This window comes from Solanum dulcamara, chromosome 4 (genome assembly GCF_947179165.1).
Source record: "Solanum dulcamara chromosome 4, daSolDulc1.2, whole genome shotgun sequence".
NCBI classification, from domain to species: Eukaryota; Viridiplantae; Streptophyta; class Magnoliopsida; order Solanales; family Solanaceae; genus Solanum; species Solanum dulcamara.
This window is the reverse complement of record NC_077240.1, coordinates 77,917,557-77,928,367: the sequence shown is the minus strand read 5'-3', so window position 1 is coordinate 77,928,367 and position 10,811 is coordinate 77,917,557. Positions and strand designations below refer to the sequence as shown.

General features: G+C 34.3%; 1 protein-coding gene across 3 annotated transcripts; it reads left to right on the top strand.

Moving 5' to 3' along the window:
* On the top strand, nt 1–9,612 carry LOC129887695 (uncharacterized). Of its 3 annotated transcripts, none has more exons than XM_055962881.1 (4): nt 1–104; nt 2,553–2,692; nt 2,895–3,361; nt 9,332–9,612. In XM_055962881.1, exons 2-3 carry the CDS (start codon nt 2,570–2,572, stop codon nt 3,336–3,338), a joined length of 567 nt encoding a protein of 188 aa, XP_055818856.1. In that variant the 5' UTR covers nt 1–104; nt 2,553–2,569; the 3' UTR covers nt 3,339–3,361; nt 9,332–9,612. The 3 variants fall into 3 exon arrangements, with proteins under 3 accessions (XP_055818856.1, XP_055818854.1, XP_055818855.1); XM_055962879.1 differs by having other exon boundaries at nt 9,305–9,612; XM_055962880.1 differs by having other exon boundaries at nt 6–104; nt 2,557–2,692; nt 9,305–9,612.
* Nucleotides 9,613–10,811: the final 1,199 nt, after the last annotated feature.

Here is a 10,811-nt window from a genome sequence, read left to right as displayed (position 1 = left end):
AATTCTATTTCCCCTTTTCACTCAAAAACCTAACACTCTTTTTTTCTCCCTCAAAAATCAAAATCGGATCTCTCTGCAGATTTTTCTGTTCATTGCATATATTGGTAAGATTTTATTGCTATTTTAATCGGTTTTTGCTTCGTAGCTGCGGAAAAGTTGATGTTTTTAGCTGTTGTTCGATGATTTTTGTTTTTGCTGTTTTTCGAATTGTTTATTTGGATTTGTTCATCTGTTTGTATAATGTGTAAAATAGTCTGTACTGTTGATTTACTTAATGAAAATATTAATACCAAATTATCGGTATCGAAGAATAAGAGAGGAGAGTATAGATGAGAGGTATGACGAGGGTAGAGTGTACATAGATATTCATAGAGTACAACTTTTGGGAAGACCTAGGGCCGGTTTCTCTCTTCCCTAGTGCAAATTATGTCGGCTTGAAGAAAATACATGTCAAGCTCTCGTATTCAAGTTTTCACATGATTCAATTAATATGCAAGAGGTACGAAAGTTGTTGCCTATACAACTAGGAACTCAAGGTCGTTGCCTTATCGGATTGCTTGAGCATCGACATATTTTGGTGAGATTCGATAGATATGATGATTTTGTATTAGCTGTGGCTAAAATTGTTCAGTACCTTTTGTACAATGGTTTACAAAAGCAATTTAGAGTATTTCCATGGACAATTGGGTTCAATCCGAAAGAAGAGACATCAAGAGATTTTGTTTGGATACCAATAGCAGTTGATAAAGCCACTCCAGATAAGTCGAGACCTAGCATGGCTAGAGTTAAAGTCGAACTTGATTTATTAGCAAATTTGCCACATCGAATGAGAATTTAATGTGTCGACGAGAAAACTGAAAAAATTGTGGAGCAATTTCTGAAGTTTGTGTATGATAGTCTGCTGTTTTATTGCAACTTACCAAGGCCACAACGAAAGTGAATGTCGACTATTATTGGGAAATAATACAACAAGAAATCAAGAAGAAGCATCGAAAGTAGGCTTTGAGAGTTAAAATTATCAAGGTGATGCTTGGGAGCTATTAGATGCAAAGAGGGCTGGAAATAAATCTCTTGTGGCTGATAAAATTGGCGTCCACGATCAGGTAGTGGAGACACGGGATTTGGTGTGCCAAACTAAAGAAAATTCTGGACAGCTCTTAGGCAAAGCAGTTGCACACGAATCGGCTTCAGGGGATCGAAGTTTAATCTTAATTCCTCAAACCAGTAAGGTGTTGCAGCAGAAAAAAGTTACACCTTCTCCCAGTAATCAAATTAATAATTCAGTTGATCTTGTTGGAGATGAAGTGGAAAATAGTGCAACCACTACAAAAACTTTGGTCCTAGAGTCGCAAGTTGATTTTGGGCAGCAACTAAATAGTGATGCTGTTGAAAACAATAGTGTCAAATTCTTCTCCAATTCCCTTTTTTCTCTCAAACCCTAACACACTTTTTCTTCTCTCCCGATCAAAAATCTGATCTCTCTTAAAACCTGAAAATATCTTCGTAATTACTAATTCTACTCCCTTCCGCTCCTGTATGGTGCCTTGTGAGTGTCCATCAAATTCTTCAAAGATTTCATCTTTATTGTTTCACACTGTTCATAAGTGTGAGGTACCTCTTGGTTGCTGAAACTGAGGATTTTTCTGTTTTTCTTAGCTTTATTTTGATTGGTTTCCATGTGGGTGTCCATCAAATTCTTCCAAGATTTAATCTTTATTGTCCCCTCATTCTGTTCGTAAGTGGGATTTTGCTGAAACTGAGGACTCCTTCAGCTTGGGTAGCTTTATTTTGACTGGTTTTTATGTGAGTGTCCATCAAATTCTTCCAAGATTTTATCTTTATTGTCCCCTCACTCTGTTCTGTTAATAAGTTGTATCTCTTGGTAGCTGAAACTGAGGATATTTTCAGCTTGGGAAACTTTATTTTGATTGATTGTCGTGTGTGTCCATAAAATTCTTATTTCATATTTATTGTACACTCTGTTCATAAGTTGTACCACTTGGTTGCTGAAACTGAGGATTTTTCTGCTTGTAAGCTTTATTTTGATTTGTTGCCTTGTGGATGTCCATCAAATTCTTCCAAGATTTCATCTTTATTGTCCTCTCACACTGTTCACAAGTGGTACCTCTTGGTTGCTTAAACTGAGGATTTTTCTGTTTTGCTTAGCTTTGTTTTGATTGATTGCCATGTGGGTGTCCATCAAATTCTTCCAAGATTTCATCTTGAGAAGCTCTTACTGGAAATAGAGTAAAGAAAGAGAGAACATAGATAACCAACTACATTTGGGTGTCCATCAAATTTTGAATTGTTTGTTTGATTTCTTCATCTCTTTGTAAAATAGAGTGTTCTATTTCGAGTCTCTTGATTAATTTTTCCATTTATGAACATGCTTTTGTTTTTATTAAATAGTTGAGTATACCATGCACATTTGTTTTTGTCCACTTTGAACCTTTTCTTTCAATATGTTTTGGTGTGGTTCAATTACTACTTTTGTATCTCTCTGTATCATTTGTATATTTCCTTCTTTTGTTGCTAAAAGATTTCTATTTTAGGTAGTTTGTATATTGCTATGGGAAGTAGATTGGGAAGAAGAGTTGTAAACTTCGCGAATCTTCCGATTAAACTCCTCATGCCTTCCTCTTTCTCCAACATCACTGAGATCTCCCTCAAAACCATCCCCTCTGCTTCCAAGGTAACATATCTTAATAATATTTCACATACTTAGTATTATTAAATGGAAAAGGGTCAAATATACGGGGTTATATTTGGCGCTTTTTCGATTATTAAACAACAACAATAACTACCCATCAATCTCAAACTAGTTATGTCAGCTATATGAATCATGTATTCAATAATTTGGGATACAAATATTTCTTGATTTTTTTCATGTATAGATTGAGATAAAAAGGGTTTTGGAGTCTCTCTATGGCTTTGAAGTTGAAAAGGTCCAAACTCTCAACATGGATGGAAAGAAGAAGAAGAGAGGTGGGCTGTTAATTGCTAAACCAGACTACAAAAAAGCTTATGTTACTCTGAAGTATCCATTGTCTATCTCTCCCGACCTTTTCCCTATCCGAGTGATCCAAGAGGAAAAGATGAATATGAGCAAGAAATCTAAGTCTAGCATTGTTGAGGATGATGAACCTAAGAAGATGCATTGGCTTGACGAGAAGAAAGATGGTAGGAATAGGTCAGAGGTGAGATTTGGTCGTGGTCGTGACCACCGTGGTGGAGATTGTTCGGATATTGGTCGTGGCCGTGTTGGAGAACGTCGTGATGTTGGCGCTGCAGCGGCAAAGTTCCCTTGGAGCAGTATGAGGTCTTATGCTTCTAGGTAGATTATCTTCTTTGCTGCTTCTAGGTAAGATCATCTTTCTCTTCGGAATAACTGAATTTGTATCAGCGTATGCTTGCATCATTGTGTTTAGTACAATTATAATTGGATGTTGCTAGTTTAATTCCAACAAGTTATAGGGTTAGAGAAGTGCATATGTACATCTATTGGTGGGAAATAAAAGCTTCTTGCACCATAATCCAGTGATCTTTTCTTTTAAGATTGTGTTCTTTTTCAATTATAATTTTCTTAATAATTTACATAGTTTAAAATTGCACATGGTGGATAGATGTGAGGTGTAAGATTTACTTTTCTTTCGAGTTTTGACTTTAGGAATTCTTCTCGATCAATGCTATTAACTTAGAAGGTATTATATTCTATGAACTATAATTATTTATACTGATCTTTTTCTTGCATGTCTCTTCTTGATTTCCCTAAGTTTTCATTGTCATCTTTTATCACTTTTTTCTGATCAGTTATATGCATTATATACTTAAACCTTGTAGAGCGTCTTATTTATTTCTCTTAGTGCATATTATTTTTACATAAAATTTATTAAGTTCTTCATTTTTTAATATGGTATAGATATATTGATTATTATTTTGATGGACTTTATACAGGGTAAAAATTTCAAAAAATAGATCCTATAATTGAATACAGGTGCTATTATGATTGACTTGTATTATAATAGCAAAATTGTGTGGCAGGGGACATTTTAATGAGCAAGAATAGAATTTTATTTATGGATCTTCGACTAGAAATTAATAGTTTCTCTTAGTGGTATATTTAGTCATTTACTAGGTAGAATTGCTTGAGATTTAGTGATCGATTCCTTTTTAAAAAAAATATAGATAGCGTTGGGCAGTAACTTTCTCACGACCTTTTTACAAGTGAACTAGAAGAACAATAACGAACTCGGAGATTCACAATTTGAACGATCTTGTATACAAAATATATATAATGAAATTATGGAAGCTAGCTCCTCTAAATTTGTAACTTAGGATAACAATTGAAAGAAAAGTGATTTTTCTTATACAAATGAAAGAAAAGTAGACTTTTGGGTTAAATAACAAAAAATATATGACTTTTCTGATTAAAAAAAAAAGACTTTGTCCACGTTCCAATAGTTGGGTGACCTTCTAAATTATCAACTTTGTTTTCATTTAAATTAAAGAAACATCATCAATCATTTAAAAAATGAAATTAAAAAAAAATAGGGAAAAGCATCAATAGCAACATATGCAAAGGAAGAGGGATAAAGACCAATGATCTTGAGCGATCAATTCGGCCAAACCCGTAGTCCTTTTTTGTAAGAGGGGAGCCTATTTAATTTTTATGTTTTATCCTTTTTAAAAAGGATTGGTCATGGTCGAGTCTTGATTAGACCAACATTGATATAAAAAGAAAAATACGTTCAAAATCGATTGCATTGAAAAATGTCGCCAACATAAGATAGTTAAGAAAATCATATAGGAGAAAACTCATTTCCTTTTTTAAAGTACAATTATTCACATTTAAATTATGTGTTAGATATACTAATATCCAATTATTTTTTCAAAGTCAAAAGCGCGTTTAGATTGAAAATATTGTCATTCTAGCCTAGTTCCAACAATGCATTTTTCGGAGCAAGAATTTTTTTCGAAAACTACTAGATCCTTTGTTTCAAAAGAATGACCTACTTTCTATTTTAGTATGATTTAGAATGAGTGACCTCTTTCCTTATTTGACAACACTTTAATTTTAACTTTCCACGTGACATGTTTAAGGCCACAAGATTAAAAGATATTTTGGTACATTTGACATAACTTTAATTTAGTACCACAAAATTGAAAAGTATTCTTTATTTTTGTCACGCCCTGGGAGGGTACCATAGACGTGATCGACACTCAGAAACCATTACTGGCTCCCAAGCGAACCACTTGGCCTGGTCACACATCCATTCATTCATTCAATCAGCGGAAGTCTTAAAATAAAGGCAATTAGGTGGACACATCCAATCAACAATCTAACTCAAGGAAGAAAGACCATATGCCAAAAAATCGAACTCTAATCTATGTCATGAGAATAGTCTGACAATAACAATTCATGGAATGGACATACTCAATCAACCCATTACTATCTAGTCTATGAAGTCTCTATCAATTGTTTAAGTGGTGCCAATGACAGGTTCATGACTACCTCTAATCAAAATGAAAAGACTAAACTCAAAGCAGGAATAACATAAGTGATATCCTCCGTATGCAGGGGAGGACTCACCAATCAGCTGAATGTGAATAGATCCTCAACGGTGCGCCTGCTGATGATCTCTAAAATTTGTCTCTGCATCATGAAACGATGCAGGTCCAAATGGACGTTTCTACATGAAATGTACAAGTATGTAATATGGTCGAATGAAACATTCATCAAGGTAGAATAACATCAACTCCAGTAACTCAATCAAGAGTAAGGAATTCAATCAGGATGTCATAAGCCTAAAGCAAGAGTAAGGTTTAGACAGAGACCAATCATATACAATCCAATTCAATCCAATCCAATCAGAGTACTATCAAGACCTATATATGAGTTTCTCTTATCAGACAACAATCACTTATGAGCCAGTGATCATACAACAAGCTCGTTGCTATTGCCACAATCGTCCAATGCTTTGCCAGGGTAAAGGACAAATCATCCAATCATGGATCCAATCAAGCAATCAAGTCCTATCTTTTCAGGACATTAAAATAAAGGGAAACATCCGACTTTAACGGTTCAATCCTCTCCTACGCTGGCTACGTAGTTATTGAGTTCGAGTTATTACTTACTCTTAACCAATTCGGTGCTCAATACTCCTCTCAAGACTCAATGCTCATAAGACAATCAATCTTAATCAACCAATGAACAAGTCTCATATGGACTTTTATCAGTTCATCGGTTCTATCCAATCAATCCTTTCAGATAATCAATCTTCCAATCATTCCCAAGTCATTGATTTATGAGTAGTTGGGACAATTATTTATGACAAAATTTAGTTGAGACCATTCAATTGAGTTCAGTAATGAAGATGCAAAGACTATCAAGTTTCATCAAGACTATCATCATGCTCACATCCCAATCACAATCATGCATTCACAAGTTCAAAGCTCTAGACTCAATCCTTAGGCATATACATTCAATATTAGTCAAAATACTATTAGGGTTTACGAAATAAGTAGTTTAAATCATTTGTTCAAGAATCAAGTTCGTGGAAAACATCAATTACGGAAAATTATGTAAAATATGTTAATTTTAAAGAAATTCTCAAGAAACACAATCATAGGGACTCAATTCATTCACAAATCAACCTATCACAATCATGGGGCACATGGAAGAATAATGTTCATGCTTTAATTTAGCCTTATATGTCTTATACGCTTCTAATTCTTGACAAAGGTGGGATCTTTGGAGGAAAAGATGGCAATAATCCATTTCTTGAACCTTAGAGGTGAATTTTCTTGAAAACCTACGGATTCCATGGGTAAAAGATATTAATTGGTGTTAAGATAAAGAAATTATGGAATTTCATGGTCAAATCTTACCTTGGATGATGGATGAACCTTGGAGGAAGTTAGTTTCTTGAGAACTTCTTTTTCTAGGGTAAATATTTAATCTAGGAAGAAGAACTACATCTTTGGGGTCTTATTAAAAGGCCTCAGGAGTGCGGGCGCGTGGAAGACGCTTTGGGCACGCGACCAATGCGGGGAGAGGGCAGTAGCCGCTACCTCGTTGCGCTACCGTGTAGAAAATGCCTTAGGTGCGTGGCAAGACAGTGCTCAGTAAAATTGGCATAACATTTTACTCCGAACTCCAATTGATGAAAACTTGGTGGAGTTGGAAAGAAGACTCATAGACCTTTAATTTGATAGGTGATGGCCCACCTAACTCTTTGTATGCCGAGAGATATGATCGTTTGAAATTTACCCAAGTAAAATCTTTTACCGAAACTCAATCGGTAAGGAAGCTTTCAACTCGACTTTGTGCTAGAGGATCCTTATGACCTTAATTTATCTCCAAATCCATTCTTACACTAAAGAATTAACCTCCAGACATGCACACAATTATGAATCATCCGGTACAACCCTATACACATATGAAGAATGACTCGGTCTTAGCTTAAAAAAATTTAGGGTGTTACAATTTTCTTAAACTCCGCATCAAGTCAAACTAAGTCATTCTTTTTGAAACAGATCGAGTAATTTATTTTTTAGAAGTGTACAATCAATCTAAAATGTTTTTGTAACACATCGCAATTCTATTCTAAGGATTCAAATCATTTGTCGTAAGTGTATCAACTTGGGTTGGGTGATATACTAGTTGTTCATATATGTTAAGGTTCATTTCTAAGTGTTAGAAGTGTATTGCATGTGGTTTAAGGTCAGAAGAAACCTGTGACACCAAGTTAAGTTCAAAGTTTTCCTATCGACTACGTTTTCACGTGAGTTCATAAAATGATCAACTTCAAACGCCCATATAGCTTAGAATATAAAGAGTTAGGTGGACTACGACCTATCAAATTAAAGGTTTATGAGTCTTCTTTTGACCCTACCGACTGTTCGTCAATACGAGTCCAGAGTTAAAAGTTATGACCATTTTATCAGAGACGCTGTAAGCTTTCAGTGTGTGACGGGAACTGTGACAGTTTGTCGCACTTATGACGGGACCATCACAGTGAGGTTTATCCTCGATTTTTGGCCACTTTTAACGGTTTGGGTGATGGCCGAAGTGATAATTCGTTACTCAAATGTCGATAGAACGGTACATTTTGTTGATTTTGGATTTTTATGAGTGTATTTTTGTCCTAAAATTTTTAAGGAGTTATTAAATGGCCTTTAGCGTGTAGGAAATCAGTTTTTCCTTGTTAATCCCTCATTCTCAAAAATTTCTAGGCTCAAGAACTTCAAGAAACACCAAGGCTAGGGTTCATCTTCCAAGGTTTTTCTTCAAGATTCATCACTAAGATATGTAAGACTATCTCCACGTGTGGGAACACCTTGTTCTTCCCCAAGAACTATGTTTTCATGGTTTTAAAGAATCCTCCGTGATTGAATTAGGGTTAGGACAAAAACCCATATTCTTGAATTGTTTTTCAATCTTTATGAAACCCCAAGAACCCTTTATGAAAGTACTTTCATTTTTTGACAATTCTTTTACCCATGAGTTTTCTAAGATTTTTTACATGAAATTACGAATGATTATTGAAAGAAGAAATTCTTATCTTAAAAATTACTTTAATGATTTTCTCAATAACTTCTTGATAATTCTTTGACGATTTCTTGATTTTTTCCTGGAAATTCATATGTTAATGAATCATAGAACTATAAGTTATAAAATTTCCCAAAAGTGAAACCTTATGATGCTATCTTATGATTCTCTAACTATATTATTATGATATGATATATGTCTCTTATGAATGCAAAGTTGTGATATATGAATTTTAGTCTTATGATGTGATGACATGAATTGAAGCGATGAAGTATGGTAGTTGATAACTTGAATGTTATGAATATGAGCTTTCAGACTATTTCATGATCACATGAGCTTAAAGGAGCTAGATAGTTAACCGAGAAGGCATAAGTCTAAATGATGAACACCTGAAATCACGTTTGCCAATGTTGGATTATACCGTTATGCCCCTAGTAAGGGGTAGTTATGGAACCACATGATATGTACACATATGTCTAATATCCGGTAAAATATGAGATGACTTGATTGATCGGGTGGATATCACACTCCATGCACTCACGTGGTGGTTTATATCGGTTACACTATTAGACTCCCATTATAAATTAAAATATAATAAAAGCAATATCCTTAAAGTAGTCTGAATGATCTCATCTCTTAACTTTCATATTTTACGATTATGACTATGTTTGTTGCTTCTATTGATCTGATATGTACGTTATGTTTCATTTTGCCATTTTACTATTCCATATGTACTTACATTTCTTTTGTCAGTGGCGCTACATATTTTTATTGATGCAGACTCAGGTATGCAAACAAGTGATTAGGCGGCCGTTTGCTATGTTTCATATCTTCTGCTATTGGTGAGGCCCTCTCTGTTTCTGAGGCTAAGTCTACATTTTTTAAGAAGTTATGTTTTCTTTTAAGGTACACTAGGGGCCTTGTCCCGGTTTATACTATTTAGTTATGTTTAGAAGCTTCAAAGATAGTCGAATAGTTATGTTACGTTTGGACCTTCGTGTCCTTTGGCAATAATTTTAAATTTTTATAACTTATGTTATCGAATTTGTTTTCTTATAAAACTTGTCTCTTCAAATCTTTTCAAATATATTTTTTTACTCATATTTAGATGAATGCTCATATTCAATGCCATGAGTACGCTCAAGCTAGCAATGGCATCAGATGCCGACCATGTTTAGGATATAGGTTCAAAGCGTGACAAATTTACAAAAATAACATGTATCAGATGCAGAAGAAAATGATCGATTCTAATAACTTTCTTAATGTTAAATATCACTATTACCAAATAAACTTGGATTGTTGAAACTGAACAAATGTAGTTTTCAAAGGCAATAGTGGAGATACCTATATATATTAGGATGTTTAATTGATTCCTGTTACGAAACAAGTGGATTGTCCACTTGATTAGTGACTGTCAATTTGATTTTATTTTATGGATGTGGGCCCATTAGTAAGTGGGCAACTTACCCACTTGGTAATGTCTTCTTTCTATGCCTATAAATATAGGCAATGTGTTATGAATGAAAACATAGAGAAATATACATACGAGATTTTTACTCTGCTCTGTTTCTCCTCCTTTATTTCCTCCATTTTATTTAGAGAAATTTAGTTTATTTCACAATACGTGATCAGCACGAAGCTTTAATTTTCTCCAGATAAATTAACTTCTATATCAGGTATATTTACTAAAGAAATTTTATTTTAGTTGTCTTTTCTATTTCTAAAATTAATTTCTATCCCAATTTTATCATGTCAAATTTATCAAAACTTGAGTTTGTGGCACTTGACATTTCTAGAAAAAATTATTTATCATGGATCGTTGATGCTGAAATTTACCTTGACGCTAAAGGTGTTGGTGATACTATTAAACAAAATAATAACGCATCAAGTCAAGATAAAGCAATAGAGGATCGTTTACTCGTAGCAAGAGCGCGAAAAAATTGAGCGTTTCTTATCACAACCCTTTTTCGTAGCAGAAGTATTTACTGGTTCTCCAGGGAAATATGTTGGTCTAGCAGAAACAATTGCCATGATTTTTCTCCGTCATCATATTTATGAAGGATTAAAAACTGAATATTTAACTATAAAAGACTCTCTTGAATTATGGACTAATTTGAAGGATCGGTATTACCACCTAAAACTTAAGGTGTTACCAAAAGCCCGATATGACTGAATTCACCTTCGATTTCAAGATTTTAAAACCGTGACAGAGTATAATTCTGCGATCCACAAGGTAAGTTCCATATTAAAATTATGTGGA